The 24,277-nt window shown below is 31.4% G+C and overlaps 6 protein-coding genes and 1 long non-coding RNA gene across 12 annotated transcripts; 4 read left to right on the top strand and 3 right to left on the bottom strand.

Annotated features, from left to right (window-relative positions):
• Nucleotides 1–70: 70 nt before the first annotated feature.
• Nucleotides 71–1,809, top strand: LOC114871742. 2 transcript variants are annotated; one of them, XM_029178039.2, is made up of 3 exons: nt 266–350; nt 418–481; nt 552–1,809. In XM_029178039.2, the coding sequence occupies exons 2-3, from the start codon at nt 434–436 to the stop codon at nt 1,485–1,487; spliced, it is 984 nt and encodes a 327-aa protein (XP_029033872.2). In that variant the 5' UTR covers nt 266–350; nt 418–433; the 3' UTR covers nt 1,488–1,809. The 2 variants fall into 2 exon arrangements, with proteins under 2 accessions (XP_029033871.2, XP_029033872.2); XM_029178038.2 differs by having other exon boundaries at nt 71–481.
• On the bottom strand, nt 1,667–3,076 carry LOC114871744. Its single transcript, XM_029178041.2, has 3 exons — nt 2,755–3,076; nt 2,539–2,682; nt 1,667–2,258 (listed from the first exon to the last, which is right to left on the bottom strand). The coding sequence occupies exons 1-3, from the start codon at nt 2,933–2,935 to the stop codon at nt 2,044–2,046; spliced, it is 540 nt and encodes a 179-aa protein (XP_029033874.1). The 5' UTR covers nt 2,936–3,076; the 3' UTR covers nt 1,667–2,043.
• A 2,507-nt stretch (nt 3,077–5,583) lies between these two features.
• On the top strand, nt 5,584–13,239 carry LOC114871708 (splicing factor 3B subunit 1). 2 transcript variants are annotated; one of them, XM_029177935.2, is made up of 17 exons: nt 5,584–5,830; nt 6,082–6,260; nt 6,336–6,422; nt 6,521–6,647; nt 8,575–8,654; nt 8,720–8,887; nt 8,984–9,200; nt 9,280–10,148; nt 10,224–10,581; nt 10,661–10,953; nt 11,016–11,141; nt 11,206–11,427; nt 11,500–11,871; nt 11,946–12,121; nt 12,203–12,475; nt 12,553–12,769; nt 12,874–13,239. In XM_029177935.2, exons 1-17 carry the CDS (start codon nt 5,803–5,805, stop codon nt 13,030–13,032), a joined length of 3,951 nt encoding a protein of 1,316 aa, XP_029033768.1. In that variant the 5' UTR covers nt 5,584–5,802; the 3' UTR covers nt 13,033–13,239. The 2 variants fall into 2 exon arrangements, with proteins under 2 accessions (XP_029033768.1, XP_029033769.1); XM_029177936.2 differs by lacking the exons at nt 5,584–5,830; nt 6,082–6,260; nt 6,336–6,422; nt 6,521–6,647 and adding an exon at nt 7,983–8,261.
• A 307-nt stretch (nt 13,240–13,546) lies between these two features.
• LOC114871713 (actin-binding protein IPP-like) lies at nt 13,547–18,766 on the bottom strand. Of its 2 annotated transcripts, none has more exons than XM_029177943.2 (8): nt 18,645–18,766; nt 18,184–18,401; nt 17,328–17,856; nt 17,057–17,222; nt 16,638–16,984; nt 16,220–16,566; nt 15,904–16,124; nt 13,547–15,835 (listed from the first exon to the last, which is right to left on the bottom strand). In XM_029177943.2, the coding sequence occupies exons 2-8, from the start codon at nt 18,251–18,253 to the stop codon at nt 15,599–15,601; spliced, it is 1,917 nt and encodes a 638-aa protein (XP_029033776.1). In that variant the 5' UTR covers nt 18,254–18,401; nt 18,645–18,766; the 3' UTR covers nt 13,547–15,598. The 2 variants fall into 2 exon arrangements, with proteins under 2 accessions (XP_029033776.1, XP_029033777.1); XM_029177944.2 differs by having other exon boundaries at nt 18,649–18,766.
• LOC114871723 lies at nt 18,395–18,916 on the top strand. The gene is made up of 2 exons (XR_003788636.2): nt 18,395–18,711; nt 18,789–18,916. It is a non-coding gene; the product is annotated as an uncharacterized LOC114871723 (long non-coding RNA).
• A 98-nt stretch (nt 18,917–19,014) lies between these two features.
• LOC114871715 (protein CNPPD1) lies at nt 19,015–20,890 on the top strand. Its single transcript, XM_029177947.2, has 5 exons — nt 19,015–19,059; nt 19,128–19,224; nt 19,497–19,702; nt 19,788–19,916; nt 19,988–20,890. The coding sequence occupies exons 1-5, from the start codon at nt 19,015–19,017 to the stop codon at nt 20,726–20,728; spliced, it is 1,218 nt and encodes a 405-aa protein (XP_029033780.2). The 3' UTR covers nt 20,729–20,890.
• Nucleotides 20,891–20,973: 83 nt separating this feature from the next.
• On the bottom strand, nt 20,974–24,151 carry LOC114871716. Of its 3 annotated transcripts, XM_029177950.2 has the most exons (9): nt 23,956–24,151; nt 23,450–23,876; nt 23,239–23,359; nt 22,976–23,005; nt 22,830–22,870; nt 21,878–21,919; nt 21,683–21,750; nt 21,423–21,626; nt 20,974–21,342 (listed from the first exon to the last, which is right to left on the bottom strand). In XM_029177950.2, the coding sequence occupies exons 2-9, from the start codon at nt 23,868–23,870 to the stop codon at nt 21,259–21,261; spliced, it is 1,011 nt and encodes a 336-aa protein (XP_029033783.1). In that variant the 5' UTR covers nt 23,871–23,876; nt 23,956–24,151; the 3' UTR covers nt 20,974–21,258. The 3 variants fall into 3 exon arrangements, with proteins under 3 accessions (XP_029033783.1, XP_029033781.1, XP_029033782.1); XM_029177948.2 differs by lacking the exons at nt 22,830–22,870; nt 22,976–23,005 and having other exon boundaries at nt 23,234–23,359; XM_029177949.2 differs by lacking the exons at nt 22,830–22,870; nt 22,976–23,005 and having other exon boundaries at nt 23,234–23,359; nt 23,966–24,151.
• Nucleotides 24,152–24,277: the final 126 nt, after the last annotated feature.

Here is a 24,277-nt window from a genome sequence, read left to right as displayed (position 1 = left end):
ACATTTCTATCGTTCGATCGTCTATTGTTCTTCTCTATGTAAATTCTTCGTGTTTTTTTTTTTCTGTCAATTGTAAAAACTTCCTGCGGAATGCGATTTTGATTTCTCGATCATTGAAACGTGACATAATTTTTGCAATAGATCCACGCGGATTGTAAATAAACAGCGTATTGTAAAATTTGTTTCGTTGAAAATTGTATCTTATTGAAAGTTTGTTTATTTCAATGGGGCTAATATGTCGGTGCAAACTTGCTGCCGAGATCAACGCAAAATGGGACAAGTGATCGATCAGATGAAAATCCTCGCTAATAATCTGGACGAGTTGCGTTCGGAGATCGATGAGTTGAAAGGTAATTTTCTAAAGAAAGATAGTGGCTTTTTCCAACAGACTGGAGACATTAAAAATAATATTGTTAGAAAGTTGAAGAGGTACATGAGAAAAGTAACGAGCATAAGTGAACGAAAGTCTGATAATCAAGAGGTAAATTTGATCATTAAAATAATTAAGAAATTATTTACACTAATTTTCTGTTATGTATTCTTTCTACCAGGTTTACTATCCCTGCACAAATTCAGACGCTCCGATGCCTTCGTTTTTGAATTATATTTTTCGAATCGGTAAACGAGAAGACGTATGGCAAATACCGACTAGAGTGAAGTATTTAAAAAACGAGGGTAACCAAACGGATGAGAAGCTGGAGGAGCTTGAAAAAACTGCAGAAAATAAAATATACTCGAATGAATACGTAACTATGACTCCACGGTGTTCCGACATAAGCTGCGAACTAGATTCTCGAGTAGAAACCCCATTTTCTTCAGCGATTAATCTTCCCTCTAATTTATCGACGATTCAAATTGATCCTAAAAATTCTTCACAAAATACGGAAGTATCATTGCCGAATGGTATTGGTAAACGATTAACAACTGCCACTACTCAAACTACAGCACCTAGATTGAGAAGAAATCGGAAAGTTATGAAATCTCAGTCTAAAAATAAAAATATCTATTTTTCCAAGTTTAAAAACGGTGTTATTACTAAGAAGACCATAAGAAACTCGAACGAAAGTACCTTAAGAGTTTCCAGAAATGATTATTCATATTTGAAGAAAAAATTCGACGGACAGTATCCTTGGGATAAAAAGAAAGGAAGTAACATTGAGACGGTTAATAATGAAAAGATGAATAAGGAATTTTCTTTGGACAAAATTATTCAAAGATTGAAAGATATCTCGTCTACGAACGATGAGACTCTGCAAGAAGATAGCTGGTCTTCTTCATCGGTGTCTGTTGATTTGGAAGTGAATATTTCGGATACTTCTAGTAAGATTGATGAATTTACTGAACGTAGGAAACCAAGAACTTACGTTGTACGTAAATCATCCCAAAAACGTGATCAAGATAATTGGTCGAATCATTTCGAGAAAAGTGTAATTTATGTTGGATCGACCTCTGATTTAACCCTCTTCTCTCACAGTTTTTTAAATTAAAATACTCTTCTTCAACCATGAAATAAGTCGTGGTTTATACTTTAAAACCTTCTCAACGAATTACTCTAAATAAAGAAAAAAAGAACCATAGAAATTGAATAATTGATTTTTAAAATAATCAAGAATGTATAATCGTCTTCCTTATTGTGCTCGGTACTGTACATAGTAAAATGAAGTGATTTCTTTGCAAGATTATATATTTATTCATTCTATATTATTTATGATAAATCATTGATATAACTCTTGGTTAATCCTCAGGATTAACAGATAACCGTTACAGTCTCTTCGAGTTGCATTCGTTAAATAAAATACATTTATTTCATCTCCATCGTTTTTGTATCTAATTAAAATGATCACATATAAAAATACTGCCATAGAGGTCTCTATAATTGTAATTTGCACACAATTCTCGTTTCTTCCATATGAAAATGATCAATTTCTTCGTTTGTACTTGGTTCCAATTGTCACGGTTATTCTCGTAGGAAGCTGCCCGTTGGAGAAGAGAATAAATGGAACTTTTCTTTTTTTCTATATATCATTCCCATCGTTCGTGGTTTTATGAATTATTTTTGGCGACTGCGGTTGCAGTCACCGAGTTCGCGGCGGGTGCGTGGCTTCCGGAGATCGCCCCCCAAACCGCCACGAACGTCCCAAACGCCCCTTCATTCGAATCAGTGTTTTTCTTGAAATTGTGCACCGAATAACGATTGTACAGTCCCCAGATGCTGTTCATTAATTTGCTATTATACTTCAGTGGAGTGAGCTCCCAGCCTGCAAGTTGAAGATAAAATTATTTCAAGTTCAATTGAAAGAATTTTTTAATTTCTTGCCCCTGTTCACCAGCTGATTTACTGATTTAATTTCTTCCCCCGTATCGCTTGATTTACTCAATGTCAGAATGAACATTTTCAGTAAACATTTCTCAAACAAGTTAATTAAATACCGATAATAGATCGGTAATGAAATAAATCTGGCTCTTTTTCTTCAAGTGACGTCTAAGACGCAGTTTGAAAAATACAACCAAGCGTCTGATAAAGCATCGGATAAGCACCTTCCAATGGTGGTCTCTCGCTGAACGCGGTTTCCTTGCCGACCTTCTCATCCATCGGTGTTATCATAGAATTGCGTTCAAGATTGCGACGGACTTTGCACACTGCAAATGCACCCTGCGGAATTGTGGCCATTCTTCCACAATCTAGAACAGTGAATATACCGTTTCGATTACGTACCGTTCCATTAAACCGCGACGATGTCTAATAAAACGTACCAATGCAACGTTCAAACAGCAGCTCGGCGATTTTCTTTTCAGCGATCTTAGCCAGATTTTCTTCGGCTATCTTCTCGATCTTAGATTGTTGGACTATTTTGAACCTCCGCAACTTTCTACTTGCAGGTGTAATCGTTCGCAAACTCATGCAGCCACTATAGAAACACTTGGAAATTCTCATCGACCGTTCTTCTTGAACGGAATAACAAATTGTAGCAGTCGTGTCTTCTTGAGACTCGTTTTACGCGTCGTTTGAATACCGACTGATGGGTGTTCCTTCGACTTTGTTAGCCGACTAACAGCACGTATGAAAATTGCGGTTGATTTATGAACTCGTCTCTTTCTCATTTATTGGAGGGGGAGGAGATTTGATGAGACGAAACTAATTGTAAGAAAAAGAAAAGAGCGTCTTTGTATGACGAGCATAAGATATCAGCCGTCCTTCAACGCTGACGCCGTCGACCACCACGACTTCCTTATCTCTTGAAACTTCCTCGGTTCTTGAAACGGCGGATCGCGCCTTTTGCCCCGTGGCATGTGACCTATTATGTCGACGCACTGATATTTCACAGCTTTTCTACTATTTACCGCTCTGTTCTTCGAAATTAAATAGAACTGCTTTCGAGTTGTTGTCAAACTGATGGCTCCGAGTTCTCTTATCTCGTTAATGTTACTGAAATGATTGAAATTTATGTTGATAATCTCTAATGCGTTCAGTGCAAGCTGTTTCCAGTAAAAACAAATCCTGATCGATCACTGATTATCGTGGAGATTTGTTATTCTATTGATTTTCTATTTTTATGTCGTATCAGTTCCAACTGGAAAACTTCTAAGCAAAATTAACATGGTTAATGTTTATAATTGTTGATGAAATTACTAATTAAAATTACAGATACATGGAGTATAATTTATCAACGGAGCAATAGCTACAAGTAAGTAATATTATAAAATAATGATTTGAAGATCGCAAGACTTCTAATTAGTCAAATACTTTGCTAAAATAATTTAATTTTCAATTGATATTTTACTTCTAATTAAATTTGTGCAAAAGAAATAATAAATATATATTTATTTACAATAAATATTTGAAACATTACTATATTTGGTTAACTTTTCGCTCAATTGAATTCCGCGCTAATAAAAAAATCGGAACAGCGCCATCTAGCGGATGGGATCGGAACTAACTATTTCTAATAGGAGAGCAGAAAGAGTAAGGAGGTATGCCAAGGGAGATACTATGCACGTACAGGGAAAAATCATTAATAACTTATTTTCTAGGAACAATTTATGAACTTTTATAATTGATTCTTAAAGTACAAGCTTGCATCTACATTCACATATAAGTTTTGTAAAGATCCTACTAGTAATTAATTAATTATATCAATTTTAAGATCGACCGCTCGATGCGCGCTTACCCATGGTTGGGAACTTTCATAGTTTTCTGCTTTCCGGTGATCAATTTCCGTACTTTAGCGATTAAAAAATAAAGAATAGCACTGTAGCTTTCTTCTAGTATAGGTTTTAGCTTCCTCCTGAAAGTAATTAATTAATTAATAGCAATTTTTAGAGTGGTCATTCTCGTAGATTCGAGCTACCGCCCATATAAGTGTTCATAATTCATTAATTAGTGGCTGGATTCTTACAAAACCTATATTAGAAAGTCGCTACAAGTATGTAAATTAAGAATCAATCATAAAAGTTCACAAATTATTTCTAGAAAATAAGTTAATAATGATTTTTTCGTCCATTATCGATTTTAAAAGCCGACAGCGCCATCATGCGGATGGGGCGGAACCGACTATTTTTAATGGGAGCGCAGAAAGAGCATGGAGGTATACCAAGAGGTATACTATGCAGGTACAGGGAAAAATCATTAATAACTTATTTTCTAGGAACAATTTATGAACTTTTATGATTGATTCTTCAAGTACAAGCTTGCAGCTACTTTCACATATAAGTTTTGTAAAGATCCTACTAGTAATTAATTAATTATAACAATTTTAAGATTGACCGCTCGATGCGCGCTTGCCTATGGTAAGGAATTTTCATAGTTTTCTGCTTTCCGGTGATCAATTTCCGTACTTTAGCGATTAAAGAATAAAAAATAGGGTAGTAGCTATTTTCTAGTATACGTTTTATAAGCATTCTATTGTTAATTAATTATTTATTAGCATTTTAATGGTAATCACGCGATTAAAAGCAGCGTGTGGCAGAGATCATTATTCATTTTCTCATCTCCCATGACTAATTTGTATTCTTTATTGATCGAAGAATGAAGCCTGATGCTGTAGCTACGTTCTGCATTAGCTTTTGCCAACAATTTGCTTCAGAATAATTAGTTATTAACAAATTTTGGAGTAAGCGTTTTCGCAGGCTGGTGCCGGCGTTCCTATAATTACCCATAATTAATTATTTACCAGCAGAATGTTCACAAAACCTATATGTGAAAGTAGCTACAAGCATGTAGTTTAAGAATCAATCGTAAAAGTTCATAAATTATTCCTAGAAAATGAGTTATTAATAATTTTTCCCTGCACGTGCAAAGTATACCTCTTGGCATACCTCCATTGCTTCCTGCTCTCCTATTAGAAAAAGTTAGTTCCGGTCCCATCCGCTAGATGGCGCTGATTAATAAATTATTTAAATGAACACATCATAATACATTATTGCAATATACTGTAATCACAGCGAATGATTATCAACTTCCATTCATTTTATTTTAATTTTTTATAAATTCGATAATTAAGTATCTCCAGCCTGCAGGCCGTGCTCAACAACTCCGTAATTGCAAACTTACCTTTAGGTTTAGAAGAAGAGCTTGTAGTTTACCATCTTGTATCATTACCAATGGAAAAATTGGTAATAAACGAGTTTGGTCTTGTGGTGTAACTTTTAAACGTTTAATCGAATGTTAATGTTTACGTGTAGAAGCAACGCTTATGTGACCGTGCAGAAATAATTCTGCTCCTTAAATATTAGCAATAAGGCTAAGTGTAATTCTGACAGAGTTTTTAAGAAAAACATATTGTCAGATTTCAGCGCTGCACGATGGATTCCATTCCAAGAACGCATGAAGGTTTGTTGTTGTACAATTCTTTGAATACTGAAGCAATATTACTAATAACCACAACTATTTGTCTAATTAATGTAATGTACTTACTTTGTTTTTAAATGCTTTTATATAAAATGTTGGTTACTGGAATGGAAAATGCTCCAGTGATCAAATGTTTCATTAGTTAACCACTTGCACATCGTTGCTTATATTAACATGTAGCAAATGATAACTATTAATACTGCTATTAGTATTAAATTCATGTTAAATTTTAGATATTGAAGCACAAATTCGAGAAATTCAATCAAAGAAAAAGGAAATTCAAAATGCAGCCACAGAGAAAGAACAAGTGGGGCTAGGAAAAACTGGTTTTTATGACCAAGATATTTATGATGGAAGTAATAACAAATATGAAGGCTATGTCACTTCAATTGCAGCCAATGATGAAATTGAGGTAACTTTTATCTTCATAGCTTTGTATTTTATTTTGGTTTATTAACACAACCATTAACGTATTATTCTTTTTCAGGATGAAGATTATGAACCAACTACTTTTAGTACTAACAAAAGACCAGGTTACAATGCACCAGCTGCGTTACTTAATGATGTTGCACAGGTGAAACATTAAAATATATATATATGTGTATTACTAGTAGCAGTGTTTATGATAGTAGAATATTAACATTTATAATATTTAATGTTTGTATTGTTTAGAGCGAAAAGGATTACGATCCATTCGCAGATAGACGACGTCCGACGATAGCAGATAGAGAAGATGAATACAGACAAAAGAGGCGCCGGATGATTATATCACCTGAGCGTGTCGATCCTTTTGCAGAAGGTTGGTATTTTTTTCTTTAATCTTAAACAATATGAAAATAAAACAGGTAATTAAATATTAAGTGTGTTTATGTATTATTATTCTTGTTCATATTTTGGAGCAATGTAATAGAGTATAATAGCCACACATTCTTGTTTTTTTATTCTATGAAAGTTTCCTTTATATATAGATAGCAATTTTTTCAAGCTTGTATTAAAATATTTTACAAGATTTATTGAAATCGAATGTTGTATATAATTACTTACCAATTATATTGCAACAAAATATATGCACAATAAAGCTTTCATCACTGCAGTTTGTAAGGAAATAAACCCACATTAAATACTTACTTTGCAAAATTATAAAGAAGAAATCAACTTAATTTCGATGTAACCGAACTTTGCTTTTTACTAATATGAAAGATTAGAAGTAATAATATGGAAATTATTAAGATCGAAGAAATTAATTAAGTTGACTTTTTCGTATCAAGTTATATAGAGATATAAAGCTAAGAATGATAGAAAACTTTAATAGTTAAAGACCAAAGCTTTGGATTATTTTTTATTAACCATTTTAAAAATTTTTTTGTAGAATGAAAAAATACAATTTACGATTATATGATTAATAAATTATTTAACTTCATAAGTAATTAATCAGATCATGATTTTTCTCATTTTTTAAATGATCTATAAGAACTTTGTTTTAAATTATTTCCGATATACATTAATTCATGTATTATGCATTGTATCTTTTACATTTAACTGAATGTGTTATAACATTAGGATTTCAACACTGAGTCATGCAAAATTATCTGCTACTTTGATGAAATTATATGTATGTATAAATAAAAATATTAAGTATGTGAATACTACAGCAAACAAAAGTACTTTTAATATTTACACATTTTAACTTGGAAACTTAATTCTGAATAAGTATTTATTAATTAATGCAATTCGGTTGCTGTAGTATTGCTAACTACAATAACTGAGACCCAAACAAAATGATTCGAACTCTTAGAAAAACTCGTATGAAGGATTCAGTTTCAATGGAAATTTATTATTTTTATTTGAAGTATAATATAAATATCCTCTTTTTTATACTACCTCAGTTGTTAGTAGTTAATAGTTTTAATATTTTTTCATGCTCAGATAGTGGAAGCATTGTGAAATAGATAAGAACTGGGTTGAATGAAGAGAGTGAATGTGATTCTTTCAAATACATACTAATGTATACATTTTTTTCCAATCTTAGTGACGGTCTGCACGTTTGGAATCATCTGCTTACCGAGGATACTATGTCGAAGGTTAAGCGAGATTGAATTGTCACAGCATTACAGTCACATCCTATAAATGATACAATGAGATATTTTCATATTGAATTATTATTTCACACATTTTCCCGGGTGTTAAAAGAAATTGTCTGTTTAATCTTTTAATTATACTAACACGTCTATGTCACCAAATTCCCATTGTATCATACATTTTTCGTGAGAACGTAAATATTGAAAACTAGAATGAGTGGTTGGTGTGCAAATATTATTAATAACGAGAATGAGTTGATTTTTAGATGGCTAAAGTATTTTTCGATGTGGAAGACTTGAGCAGGACAGTGCTCCCTATGGCACCAAATTTTCACGTACGTATGCTATATGCCATCTACTGTTGCAGCTCTCTAAAATTCGTTGTGTAAATAATATATATTCTGTTACTTATGATTTACATTACCTTCGTAAAACTTGTTATCATTTAATTTGATGATATATGCAACGTGGAAATGAGAGTGAATTCAGTAGTTTACTTAGAATATACTAAAATATTCTAAGGGCAATTTAACAATAATTATTATAATAAAATGACTAGGTATGTTCAGAAGTTTTTGAAAGTTTAAGCATTCTTTGATCAAATGTCTAATGGTTGCGCTTTGCGTGACGTTTGATTCCTGATTACAGGTGGTAAGACGCCAGACATCGGTTCTAGGACGTATACTGAGATTATGCGAGAACAGTTATTAAAAGGAGAAGAAACTGAAGTACGTGAATTCTAATTTTCTCTTACTTCTTTATATGTAAATAATAAATCTTTGTTCCTTCACAGTTACGAAAAAAACTAGCAGAAAAAGCCAAAGAAGGAACTTTAAAAGCAAATGGTGAACCTAAGCCAGCACCTAAGAAAAGGGGTCGTTGGGATCAAACAGATGATGCTCCAACACCTAAGAAACCAACTGGTACCACTATAGCACCAACATCTTGGGACAATGCAGATGTAAATGAAAAAATAAATATATATATATATATATATTTGAAAATATTTGTGTATCTGAAAAGATATAACAGAGTTTTATGTTTAAAATATTATCAGGTAACACCAGCTGCCATCAGATGGGACGAAACACCCGGGCATGGTAAAGGTGGAGAAACTCCTGGTGCAACGCCAGGTGTAAGTACAAGGATGTGGGATGCTACTCCGGGGCATGCAACACCTGGTGCAGCTACTCCTGGTAGAGAAACTCCCTCCCATGAAAAAACCGTTTCAAGTCGTAGGAATCGGTGGGATGAGACACCGAAAACTGAACGTGGTATGTTTACACGATTTCAAGATAAGTTAATAATAAGTTTTTGATATAATAATTAATGTTCGTATTTTACGAACAATAGAAACACCTGGTCACAGTAGTGGCTGGGCAGAGACTCCAAGGACAGATCGTGTTGCGGGGGACTTGATTCAAGAAACACCAACACCTTCTGCTAGTAAGCGTCGAAGTCGATGGGACGAAACACCTTCGAATCAGACACCTGGTTCTATGACCCCACAGACGCCAGCAACTCCTCTTACAACACCGCATCAAACTTCTATTTTAACACCTAGCGGAGTAACGCCGACCGGACCTAAAGCTATGGGATTGGCTACCCCAACACCAGGGCATTTAATGTCGATGACGCCTGAACAGCTTCAAGCATATCGTTGGGAAAGAGAAATAGACGAGAGGAATAGACCACTTTCAGATGACGAATTAGATGCTCTGTTCCCTCCTGGATACAAAGTTCTACAACCTCCTGCCGGTTATATTCCAATTCGTACACCCGCAAGAAAACTCACCGCCACGCCAACGCCGATTGCGGGAACTCCGCAAGGATTTTTCATCCAAACCGAGGACAAAACTGCAAAATTCGTAGATAACCAACCAAAAGGAAACTTACCTTTTATGAAACCAGAAGACGCACAATATTTTGATAAATTATTGGTCGATGTTGATGAAGAGACACTCAGTCCTGAAGAACAAAAAGAGAGGAAGATTATGAAATTGTTATTAAAAATTAAAAATGGTACACCGCCGATGAGGAAGGCTGCTTTAAGACAAATCACGGACAAGGCAAGAGAATTTGGTGCGGGTCCTTTGTTCAATCAGATACTTCCTCTACTTATGTCCCCCACGTTGGAGGATCAAGAACGTCATCTTCTAGTGAAAGTTATCGATCGTATTCTTTATAAATTAGATGATTTGGTGAGACCTTATGTACATAAAGTAAGTATACAAATTATTTTATAATATTTTAACTATCATTTTCCAATATTAATAAATAATACAATTTATGTTTAGATTCTAGTCGTCATTGAACCTCTACTCATTGACGAAGATTATTATGCTCGTGTAGAGGGTAGAGAAATCATTTCCAATTTAGCAAAAGCAGCAGGTTTGGCGACAATGATCTCCACGATGAGACCAGATATCGATAACATCGATGAATACGTGCGAAATACAACAGCAAGAGCGTTTGCTGTAGTTGCTTCAGCTTTAGGAATTCCTTCTCTACTTCCGTTTTTGAAAGCCGTTTGTCGTAGTAAAAAGTCGTGGCAGGCTCGTCACACGGGTATCAAAATTGTACAACAAATTGCCATTCTTATGGGGTGTGCTATATTACCACACTTGAAGAGTTTAGTTGAAATTATTGAACATGGTAATTACAAATTGATTTGTAATATAAAAAATAAATAAATACTTTAAGAAATAAATGTACAACGTTAATTACCTTACAGGTCTGGTTGACGAGCAACAGAAAGTACGTACCATTACCGCTTTAGCAATCGCTGCTTTGGCTGAAGCAGCAACACCTTACGGTATTGAAAGTTTTGACTCTGTTTTGAAACCACTTTGGAAAGGTATCCGTACGCACAGAGGAAAAGGTCTTGCTGCATTCTTGAAAGCTATTGGTTATTTAATTCCACTTATGGACGCTGAATATGCAAATTACTATACCCGTGAAGTGATGCTGATTCTCATACGTGAATTCCAGTCTCCTGATGAAGAAATGAAAAAGATCGTGTTAAAGGTAAACCCCGGTATTAATATAAATTTTATTGAATGTGAAACTTACATGTATATTGTGAATAGGTGGTGAAACAATGTTGTGGAACAGATGGTGTAGAGGCACAATATATTAAAGACGAAATTCTTCCACATTTCTTTAAGCACTTCTGGAATCATCGAATGGCTTTAGATCGTAGAAATTACAGACAAGTATGTATCTTATTCTATAGATATATTAATATTGTAGATCAACTTACAAATTTTAATTTTTTAGCTCGTCGATACAACCGTAGAAATAGCGAACAAAGTTGGTGCATCAGAAATTATAAATCGTGTAGTAGATGATTTGAAAGATGAAAATGAACAGTACAGGAAAATGGTTATGGAAACTATTGAGAAAATAATGGGTAACTTAGGAGCCGCTGATGTTGACTCTCGTTTAGAAGAACAGCTTATAGACGGTATTTTATACGCTTTCCAGGAACAGACAACAGAAGTAAGTAATATTCCTAATTGTATACTAATTGAATCTGCAGATTTATTCTAATGAACATATTAATTGTTGCAGGATGTTGTAATGTTGAATGGTTTTGGTACAATTGTGAATACATTAGGAAAACGAGTAAAGGCGTATCTTCCACAAATCTGTGGTACAATATTGTGGAGATTAAATAATAAATCTGCGAAAGTGAGGCAACAAGCTGCTGATTTGATATCACGAATTGCTGTTGTTATGAAAACATGTCAAGAGGAAAAACTAATGGGCCATCTAGGTGTTGTTCTTTATGAATATTTAGGTGAAGAATATCCTGAAGTATTAGGTAGCATCTTAGGCGCATTGAAAGCCATCGTTAACGTCATAGGAATGACGAAAATGACTCCACCAATTAAAGACTTACTACCGCGACTTACTCCTATATTGAAAAACAGACATGAAAAAGTTAGCATACACATATTTCCATATTTAAAACTATTAAAAATACATTACCTTATTATGAAATTTTTGTTGCGTAGGTACAAGAAAATTGCATCGATCTCGTAGGTAGAATCGCAGATAGAGGACCTGAATATGTGTCTGCCAGGGAATGGATGAGAATATGTTTTGAACTTTTGGAATTGTTAAAAGCTCACAAAAAGGCAATTAGAAGAGCTACAGTAAACACATTCGGTTACATTGCAAAAGCGATAGGGTAATTATAAATTAATATTCAAAGATTTTATTGCGTTTTATGTTTTAATGTTTTCCAACATGTTTTAATGAATTTTTTTAGACCTCACGATGTGTTAGCAACACTCCTGAATAACTTGAAAGTACAAGAACGACAAAATCGTGTTTGTACCACGGTAGCTATTGCTATCGTAGCTGAAACCTGTAGTCCATTTACGGTACTCCCTGCGTTAATGAATGAATACAGAGTACCGGAATTAAACGTACAAAATGGTGTATTAAAATCTCTATCATTTTTATTTGAATATATTGGTGAAATGGGAAAAGATTACATTTATGCTGTGAGTCCATTATTAGAAGATGCACTCATGGATAGGTAAGGATTTGTATACTATATAAAAATGAAATTTCTTTTATGTAATATTACAAGTTATGATTAATTTGTTGTTATAGGGATTTAGTTCATAGACAAACTGCATGCGCTGCCATTAAACATATGGCATTAGGAGTTTATGGGTTCGGATGTGAAGATGCGTTAATACATTTATTGAACCATGTATGGCCAAATGTTTTTGAAACTTCACCGCATTTGGTACAAGCGTTTATGGATGCTGTGGATGGTTTACGCGTCGCTCTTGGACCAATCAAAATATTGCAATATACTTTACAGGTATACAACTAAATCATTTATTACTAATAAATATTTTCGTTTTCTAGGAATAATGTTTCAAGAATTGGAACACCGTTTAATGATTATATTTTTTTAATTTATAGGGATTATTCCATCCGGCACGAAAAGTACGAGATGTATATTGGAAAATTTATAATTCTCTTTACATAGGTGGACAGGATGCTCTTGTAGCTGGCTATCCTCGAATTATGAATGATCCAAAGAATCAATATATTAGATATGAATTGGACTATGTTTTATAATAGAACCCGATATATGCAAAATTCGTGTATCATACGTTTATATGATCTTCGTAAAAGTAAGTGTCATTGGCTTATTGTTTATAAATAGTCATACTAAATAGCTGTCTGTTATGTGACATATAAGGTAGACATTACGGTGAACTTTGAAAGTATTTATTTCCTGGACTTCTTTTAACAAATTATACATAGATTCTTTTTTATTAGAAATTCATTCTAGACTTACTTAAAAAGAAATATATGTCAGTCCTTATTACAAATAAAAAGTTTCGTATCATAAGCAATATTAAATTTATTACATTTTTAATATTCACTTAGTTGTACCCTTAAATTTTTATAAGTTATTCAGTAATATCAGTTTTATGCAAAATAGGTTTTATTCAATTCAGACTGTTAACACAGCTAATAACAGAAATAAAAAAAGTCTATCTTTCATAAAAGCAATATTACAAACAAAACATTGATCAAGAATTATTTAACATTTTTTACTGTTAAATAAATAAAACTAGTAACAATATATGTTTAAATATTTATTTATAATTTTGTAAGAGAATTGGATATTTTATAGTGTATATTGTGGAAAATGTCCACATATTGAACTTGTGTACGGATATTACAACTTTTGAAGTATTATTGGAGAATACAGTCAATATTTGCTTTCTATAATCTCTTGCTATGAAATATACTTCTTGATCAGAAGAATTTTTGTATCAAAATTGCATGTGAAATGTTTATCTCTCCCAAATATATTCTTGTTTACTTTGGCATAAAGCATATATGCGTAAAGATATAAACGCACGTAATATCATTATATTTACGACATTCCTCGATTATTTATGATTTCAACACAATTCCATTAGTTTCGATTCTAATAGATACGTTATACAGAATATTACTGCTCCTACTTTCAAATTAGAAACCAAGCAAAATTTCAACACTAAGCTCTTTATATCCTCAACATATTTTAATTATATATGAAGGCCTTTTACTTAATAGCACTTTTGTATACGTACATATCCGCAAAATATTATAATATACTAATACATAATTAAAAAGATATCCAAACACAAATTATGATTTGTGAAACATTCAAAATGTTAAAGAGATATTGAAATATATTTCGAAATAACGAAGTATATATAACTAATATAGAAGACGCTTTAAAATATTCTTAACAAATACTATTGTTTAAAATGTCATTATCTTCATTTGCAATGCGTGTAACAAAAATGACAAAATGGCTCTAAAGACAATAAAAAATCTGGTAATTAAAATAATACAGGTTAGTGTTATTATTCTTTTTATATTAGCTATTTCAGTATCGTTTTTATATAAACCATTTGTTTGAAAAACCTTTGGTATAAGAAGTACACAAAATTGGTACTTGATATAGTAAAACTTGGTATGATAAGAAAACGTAAAGAACAGCTGATTATAGAATCACATTGATATAATATGTATATATATACACATTATAAAAATTATTTTCAAGCTAAGTACTTATTAATGATTATGAATCTGCAAGAACAATATACGTATAATATGATAAAGATGTTATTCTTATATTCTTCAAATGTAGTTTTCATTTATTTATTATTTTTTTCTTTTATTTTAGAATTTTTAAAATCAGATTCAATTACGAAAATTACGGTATATAAAAATGAGTTTTTAATTCCACCATAGCACCAAACACACATTTAACCATAATAAAGTTTTTCTACGAAATCTGTCAACATAAAATTCGATTCCATAAACTTACAAATACTATACGTGATTCTATTAAAGTATGACTTGTAAAATATCTTTATAGAGTTTTTAAAAAATTGGTTAAAGTAATAATATATAATTGTAGTGTTAAGTATGTTACTCCTTACACCGGGAAAACTTAATAAGTAACGAAATATACGTACACAGCTATCGCAAAAGTTAATTTAAAAAGAAAAAGATGTATAAATATCACAAGCACGCATAATTGTAGCATACAATTCACAATGAAAACTAGATAAATCTCACTTTCACTCTTTTACATTAAGACATGTCGATTCATCCATAATATGCCGAAATATTATTTCTCCTTATCTCTCTCGTTGTAGTGTAATAAGATTTACGATAGAATATCATATTTTGTTTTTTTCAATAACTTTGGTAAATGACTATAGAATATGAAGGCTGTCAGTCATTTCTACAACTAATCAAATCATTTATACTAAAAAGTTTTGTAAACTGTATGGAAGTCAGTTTTGCTACTTTCATTAGTAAATATATGTAATAAATTTCTGTTGAAAATCAGTATACGTAATTTAGTATTGTGGGTATAGAAAATAACACTGTACTACTCTTATAATGGAACATTTCTCTTGTCTCTCAAATCCTGTTGCATCTTATGCTTGTTAGAAAAAAAGAGTTACATATGTTTGCTCATGATTGCATAATAACATAAAATAGTCAATAAATGTAAGTTTCTCAATAGATATCGCGTTTATGTTAAAAAACGTTTGAAATAAATTCAAAAGTGATGTAAATCGTGTTCAACTTATATAAGTTTTTAAATGCTGAAAGGAAATTTCAATCAAAAAGGTGCAACAATTGCCGCTGCCTCACCCCTACTTGTCGGTAACGAAGCACATTCGTGCCATTTATTTGAATGCGGATCGTAACATTCAACGGTAGAAATTGTGATTTGCCTTCGATAAAAATTAATTTCCTGAGTCAGATCACCTCCTATAATGTAAAGTCGACTATCGGCTGCTGCAACTGCAGGATATGATCTGCCCATATTCATAGGTGCAACAGTGCTCCATTTATTCTGAAATATAAAACCTTAAAAATACAAAGAACCTGAAGAAAATTAGAACGTATTAGTAGTCAAGTCACCTTTTCAAAAGAATAACGTTCAACAGATGTTAAAACCTCTTGATTTCTATTAGTACCACCAACAACATAAAGATATCCGTCAAGAATTGTAATTCCCATTTGTGAACGTGGTGTAAGCATTGGAGCTAAATAAATCCATTCCCTCGTTATAGGATTATAACTTATTACATCTTGACGGTGCCTACTGTTATGGGTGCAACCACCCACTATATATATTAAACCTAAACAAGGTATTATCAACTCAGTATTTTCGTAAACAAGATGTTATTAAATTAATAACACTTAAAAATTGTACTATTCTACTAAATTAATTTACCCTCGTAAGCAACTACTCCCATACTGAATCGAGGTTCGGGAAGATGTCCATCAAGCGTCCAAGAATTAGTTATTGGATCGTATATTTCTATTGACCCACCAATATCTTCGCCTACCCAACCACCAAATGCATATAAACTATTATCCAAGGCACAAAGTCCAAATTCACATCTGGGTTCTTCCATGCAGGCAATAGAAGTCCACTTGTTATCACGTGGATCATAACATTCGCAATTGGCAATAATACACGATTCCAATTCCCCGCCAACGACATATACTTTGCCGTTTAACAATGCCACTCCCGGTAGTATTCGCCCTATACCTATCGGCGCTACTTCACTCCATTCGCTACAAAAATAATTAACTCCATTAATGAAAATGATCTAATGATCTTTATAAGGATTAATAGGAAATTGTACCCTGTGAATATGTCATATTTTTCAATCGTTTCATAAGTACTTTCACAAGCTCTACCCCAACAGTCTCCTGAATGTTCGCGTCTCGATCCACCAATTACTAAAATATTCTTTTTAGCGCAAAGTCTAGGTTGTGCGTGAAGAGGCACAAGACATCCTTTATTTGATATTAAATCCTTTTGTATAGATCTCAATGCAACAATCAAACTGGCGTCTTTACATTCCAAAATAACCCCTTCCAATCTCGCTAATGAACACAGCCGTAAACGAATATGACTTAATATTTCAAATACATAACATCTTCTTGTTGGTATATCATGGACAATCCAATTATATGCTGCTTGGAAGACCTGTTAACATATTATTTAAAATATTAGAAACAATGATATGCTTACACTAGTCTCAATCAATTAAATTAATACCTGAAATTCAGTATCAATATGAATGTAATCACTACTAAGAAAATGAACAAGATGTTCTTTCGGCAGATCCAAAAATTCTTCCTCCTGTGATACTTGAGGAAAATTGACTTGTATAAAGCGTAGGGCAGTTTCCAAAAGATCTAATCTGTTATGTGCTTCTGCAAATCTATTTAATACAATAATTTCAGAGAATAATACTACAAAATATTGTAATTACACTTAGTGAACCTACAATTTACATAATGTTTTCCTTCAATCTTACTGATCTCACCTATAAATTCCAAGAGCATTGGAGTAATGAAGTTGCTGTTTTAAGTAAGTAATGCAACCAGACACTACTTCATCTAATTCTAACATATCAGCAGCTGCAAATAATTCTTGAACATTGTCCTGAGTGATATCAACATTCCCAGTATAAATGAAATCGATCAGAAGGGAAAGAATGTTAGCTGATACCGAATGTATTTCCACCAATTCTTGTTGTTCTTCAACAAGACCACCAGTGAACATAGCATTGAAGTATGCGCTTCCTGCTGCTAAAACTGATCTATGTGCTCTAATGACACTACCACCAGCAACCAAACCAACATCACTAAATTGATTCTTTAATCTTTGAGTATTTAAGTTTCTCAAGACTTTGGGGGCATATTGCCCCACTGCATAGACAATATTAGAAACATCTGACGTTTGCTTTACTGGTTGCGTTGCAAAACCCATATTATTACAGTTATGGGCATTCTTTATTGGTGGCACTGCACCATCCGCCATGAAACCATCAAGTTGTCTTTTATCTGCAGTTCCTAATGAATAAATAATAACATTTGCCACATATATTTATTTAGAACATTTTAATAAGATATTTTTTAATCTTATACAGCTAAAAATAATACATATTAATTATATTTTTTGTTAATAGATTTTTATTTTTTAAGCTTTATTAGAAATTTATGTCATCAAGAATTAAATATAAAGAAGAGAATACTGTAGTAACAGATATTACAGTAAGTTTAAATTGAGTGTAATTTTTTATCACACTTTTTTAATTTATTTAGTAACTCTTAAAAAAGAAAAATTAATAATTAGAATACTTTTATCAATTAATATTTCATATATGTATGAATACTTACGACATATACGCGAGAGCACCTTATAGACGCTATGAAATGATTTTGTATTATTTTTCCCTTTTAAACGCATCACTACCACCACATTTTCACGTTATTTATTATTGCTTGATACCAATTTCCATTTGCTTTATTCTCTTACTGACTCTACCAATTAGTCACTAATTCAGTAATACAAAATCTGACATATGTCAAATAACCTATTTAGTATATGAAAGTAGCTACAAGAGAATCAGTAATAAGTATATATATTCGTACCACACCTACGAGATAAGTTACAGAGTTTAAATGACAAAGTACAATGATACTCTTTATTGAATATAAAATCGACTATTCCATTTGTAACTTAAGAAAACACTAATTCCTTGCGTATTCTATACATTTAAATTAAAGCTTTCGATTCACACATTCTACTCGTTCGATTTTAGTAATTCAATTATGAGTTCATCGGCTTGCAGTTATACCAACAATATAAGGATGAACAATCGTTAAATTCAGATAATTAAAGTGAATTAACAATAGCTTTCCATTGTATTAGATTCTTTTTTTACACAAACAGAATGTTACATGTATTTAATTCGATGAACAAGTACCTTAATATTTTTCAGGTCAGCTGATTGACATTGGTAGTGGTACCAATGATTTCCATAACTTAGCCTTGTTCATCATGTGCGATGAATATAAATTATCTCATTTTTCTCTAAATTAGGTCTTTTACATCATAATTTCGAGCTTGGTACTTTTAAATTAAGAAAATCAATCATCCTTTTTATTTTTGAACATATATAATAACATTATATAACCGAACTATTTTATTTTTATTAATATTTTAACATGACGAACATTTCAAGAAAAAGAAAAACCCCATCAAAACTTAAGGTAAAGTAATTATTTATTGAAATAAATAAACGAAAAACTTGGTCTTTCATTTATATGTCTGTTTGCAGAGTGTGGGTAATCATGATGAGTTCTTAAATCGTATATCAAAGTCGCTTTATTATTCAAAGTTACCAGGGACTGATTGCCTCAGTTTACCTGTTACTGGTTAGTATAAACATTCCAGATTTTTTATTTATATATTTTACATTCAAATAAAAAATTATTACATAGTCTCATCTTATGATAGAAACAAAATAATCTTAGAAACTTTTAATTATGAATAAAATGTATCTTTTCAGCATCATATGTTTTATTTATTTGATACAGAAAATTAAAAAAAGAATGGATTGGAGAAGATTTTTTTGTATTAATAATATTGTACAATTAATTAAATGCTTTGCAGCATTGGGAATTATATAATTAAACTTTATTCTTAGAACTGGCAGCAGAATTCTTTACTGAAGTAAAGAGTGGTCATACACTTGAAAGATTAGATGTGGAAGAAGCAAGTAAAATTTCTAGAAATGCGTGTGTTTCACCATGTTCCCTTGTTTTGGCATTATTGTACTTAGAAAGATTAAAAGACTGTAATCCAGAATATCTTGAAAGGGTAGCACCTTCTGATCTCTTCCTTGTTTCTTTGGTACTTCATCTATATTGTCTGTTATATAAAATTACATTGTTTCAAAAAATATTGTTACTTAAAACCAATCTCCTTTGTTCTACAGATGGTTGCTAGTAAATTTTTGAATGATGAAGGAGAAGAAGATGAAGTGTTTAATACAGAATGGGCACAATCTGGTGGTTTAAGTATATCATATATAAATCAGTTAGAAAAAGAATTTCTTAAAGCTATTGTAAGCAAATCAAGTACATTATGTAATATGCTAACAATATAGTACATTAATAATTGAAACCTTCTATTTAGGACTGGACTATTTTTGTTCATAATCAGGACTTTTGGGAAAGGTTGCAGAAGCTAGAAAAAGATATAGCTTATAAAGAAGCAAGGAAAAGAGGGTGGTTTTCATATACAGAATTAAGCTGTCTAATGAATTCAATGCAGTTAATAACAGTGGCACATGCTATGATAAATATATCATCTATTTGTTTGGCAACATACACTGCAGGAATAGTCACCCTTCTAGGTTCTGCTTTAGTTGCAAGTTACTTCCCAGGGACAATGCTTAGTCCCAAACAAATAACAAATTCTACAGACATTATAAAAACAGATTTGAACCCAGTAATTGATGTAACAGAAATAGCTATTGAAACTTTGCCAGAAAATGTTTTTACAGCCGATTTTATGTCTAATACACTGAATTGCAATCAAACTAAACGAAACAGTGAAAATATCGAATCTAAAGAAATTGAAAATATAGGCTGGAAATGGTGGCTAAATCCAGCTATGATCTGGTTACAGGATACTCAAGATTGGAACCAAAATACCGATTGTACGGAACAAACGATAAAATTAAACGTTACAAATACATTAATGACAAGTACTAAGTTTTTACTTGACGTTACTACATTAATACGGAATTCTGATGAATTTTTAATGAATATAAATTGGAAACAAATTCTGGGTATAGATTTAAAGATTGTGTTGCGCGATTGGAGATATTATGCAAATTATGTTAAAAAAATAACTGTTGATCATCAACACTGAAAGTTATATATTGAAAAAATGAAAAATTTTATAAAGCAAAAAGTCTTTATTAGAAAGATTTATAGAAAAGAAAAATATATATTTTTTGTACTAACTTGTAAATTCATAAACAATCTCTATACTAACAACTCAATTTTTCCAATAAAGAACGTGAAACGAAAATTCGTTTCTAAAGTTATTCTAATCCTCAAAATCCTTAGATCTAACTCATGGGGAAATAATAATATTAAAATAGAAGACATAAATAATACATATATCTGTTGCTAATGCTGCTTAAATAATGTCAATAGTACAGTTATTTTACACATATTATTACATTAAATACATACATTATAGAGATTAAATTATATTACATAATTTTATGATTGTCATAAATTAATATTGTAAATAGTTATATATAACTTTTAGTTCAATTAATAATGTGAGTGAATATTTTTGTTGGTTCTATCACTACACATTGACATATTGTGCAAGGTAGAGATACCCCTGTTGTAGTATTACAATTATTGAAGCATCTATTATTCACAACTTCAACCAGCATGGTGAAAATAGGAAAAAATAGGAATAGGTGCCATCCCAATAATACAGCCAATTGTAACTCCAATAACTCGGCCCTGAATTATTATAAATTATGTTTTTTTAGTTGAAGTAATTTATCAATATCAAATGAAATATAGAAGCAAATAAATCATACCATATTTGCAGCTGCTTTTGTCTTTTTAAGATTTAACTGTATAGGAGTAAGCTTTGGTGCTTCAAATCCAACTTTTTGTGCAAAACGTTCTACATAATGTACAGATCCAATTCCTATTATATCAGATATTGTATTTCCTAATGCTGCAGCTGCTATAGTTGATATTGGAAATCTTTTATTTAACATTATTTCAATTTGATCACCCTGAAATAAGCATGTTACAAATTGGAAAATACATTTTATACCACAGTGATACGTACAGCAACAATCATGATGAAGTTGTCAAGAAAACCAAAGCCAATGAATGGTATTGCATTTGAAATTGCAACTGCAAGAATATTACCTAACATTATTACACCATTTTTTTTACTGTGTATCTTTTTTATAACAGTTCAGATTCAAAGCATTTTATGTAACTACACTTTATTAAGTGTAAGTAATGTTAAATTTCATACCTAATATTAGATCTTTCATGGATGGTTCTGGAACAGTTTCAACTGTAATGGGAAAGAGAAATAAAAGTAAATATATCTATTTGTATGTAACATAGCATTATGTAGATGAATAATATCTAGTAAAAAATTACTAAATACAAATTATAATCCTCGTATTACTTACGAAACAAAGTAATTAACATTCATGCATGTATTTTACATATGCAAACAATTTTAAATAATAATTATTTATATACAGAATGCTATATGAAGTTGTTTAAAATTTATATAATAAACAAATTAAAGAAAATCTAAAGGACAATTAATGAACTAATTAATTAATTAAATACACGAGATGTTGAAAAACAAAACTTTATTTAAACAAAAAGTACATTTCTTCTATGTAAAACATATAACATTAGAGTTATGCTAGATAGTGTAACAGATATTAAATATTTTAACATTTTATAGAATACTTTCAGCAAAAAGTTCCATATAAAATTACTCTCAGAACCATGCAAAATTATATAGAATATATAAAGGAATAATTTAAATAATCAAAATAAATCTTAGGAATTGTTTTAATAGAGATCTTTAAAATTATTTACCTAAATCTTTAACTTATTTGTATAGAGGTATCTTGCAATGTTCATGTGTTCATTGTTGAATTAATTGGGGGAATTTATATTCAAGTTACTCAGTGGAACTGTATAACAAGTAATTTAAATAACATAGTTCTATTAAAGAAAGGTATGAAATATAAAATTAATGTAGCATGTATTAAACATTTCTATAAAATTAATAAATATTTATCATTATATATTATGTTCTTATTTAAAATGACCAAACACATAATTTATATAGTTATTTTAATGTAGAAAGTATGATGTAGAAACAACTTAAAAAGTTTTAATTGGCTTTAATGTATAATATTGTAATACATGTGTCAAAATCAACAGTAAGAATGTATTACCTAAGTGTGGCTCTGTAGTTGTCTTTTTAAAATATCCAAAAAGTTCAGTCAGAGTAGAAGAAGCAAGTAAAAAGAATTAAAACACATAGTTGAATGAAATGTATTGTTTAATATATATTATAATAAACTTACAAAGTGACGTCCATGTAGAATGCGATGGAAGGAAATATTTTAAACTGTTAAAGAATAATGAAAATTACACTGAATCACAATATGATAATAATAAATATTTTCGCCTTTAAAATTGAAATCATTAGCATATTTATATCATATTAGATCATTATTATGAACTGATTAAAATATGTAATATCAAGATTTATATATTTTAGTAGTACAAGGAAGTTATTATACCTTAATATTCGTTAATCTTTTTAAGGAATTAATTAATATACTAAAATTCCTACCATACTTGCGCATAAGCCAATCCTCAGGTACAGGGCAATAACTTCCTGTAGGATCCACATCACCTAATGATGTTATTTTGCTAGGCCTTCCAAGCTTATTACACCATCGAAAGGCAGCTAATTGTCCTTAAAAATATAAGATTTTTTTACTATATTTTTGACTGAATTTTATATTTAACCAAGACACAAGTTATAAAAATATAAAATAATAATTACGTTGATATTCAACTCTGTCTTCTTCTGATTTACATTCTTCTAGAGCTTTTAACAAAAAATGTCGTTCGTCTGTGGTGAGTTTTTCTGCCACTTTTTTTGCTTTTTCTTTAGTTAAACCGCCAGAAAAAGCTTCTTTACTGTCGGTACTGTAACATGTCCTTTGCATAGTACACGTATTGACAATTAAAGATGGTAAAAGGTATTTTTCTGATAGAAAACTATTTACGCGGCATAGTTTTCGGTAACGATGATAAAAACGAAATGCATTTTTACTAAAATACGTAATTTCACGCGGAACAAATACTGTTTGATTAGCTAAAGCTGCGACCGTCATACACATTTTTCTGAAATGTAGAAGACTTCTTATCGATGTTTTAGACAAAATTAATCGTATGTAACTATGAGGACATGTATACAGCATCAATTCCTAAAATCAATCATTTCCATTATTAAATAATGATTAAAATTCTAAAGATATAGATTTTATAAACACTTTAAGATTGTACTTATATACACCTGCTTCGATTGATTGGGAAATAATTTAATACTGCGCCATTGTCAGTAGTACGCAGTATAATATGTCAGGCAGTATAGAATGAAAATACTATCACTGATAATAGCAGGGATTACAGGTGCAAAAAGACTGGACATGCCTTTATTCTTGAAGGGTTATAATTTAAGGGGTCCCAGACAACCCAAAGTGAAGTTAAGTCTACAGGTAGAGGGTACAGTCGGTATGACAGTCGTGCATATTTTAGCAGCCCTTCTCTTACGATTAGTATGCCGCGCACTCGCAACGGAAGACACGATTTTGACTTCCTATGACTT

Source organism: Osmia bicornis, chromosome 12 (genome assembly GCF_907164935.1).
Source record: "Osmia bicornis bicornis chromosome 12, iOsmBic2.1, whole genome shotgun sequence".
NCBI lineage: Eukaryota > Metazoa > Arthropoda > Insecta > Hymenoptera > Megachilidae > Osmia > Osmia bicornis.
This window is presented reverse-complemented; position numbering and strand designations above follow the sequence as displayed.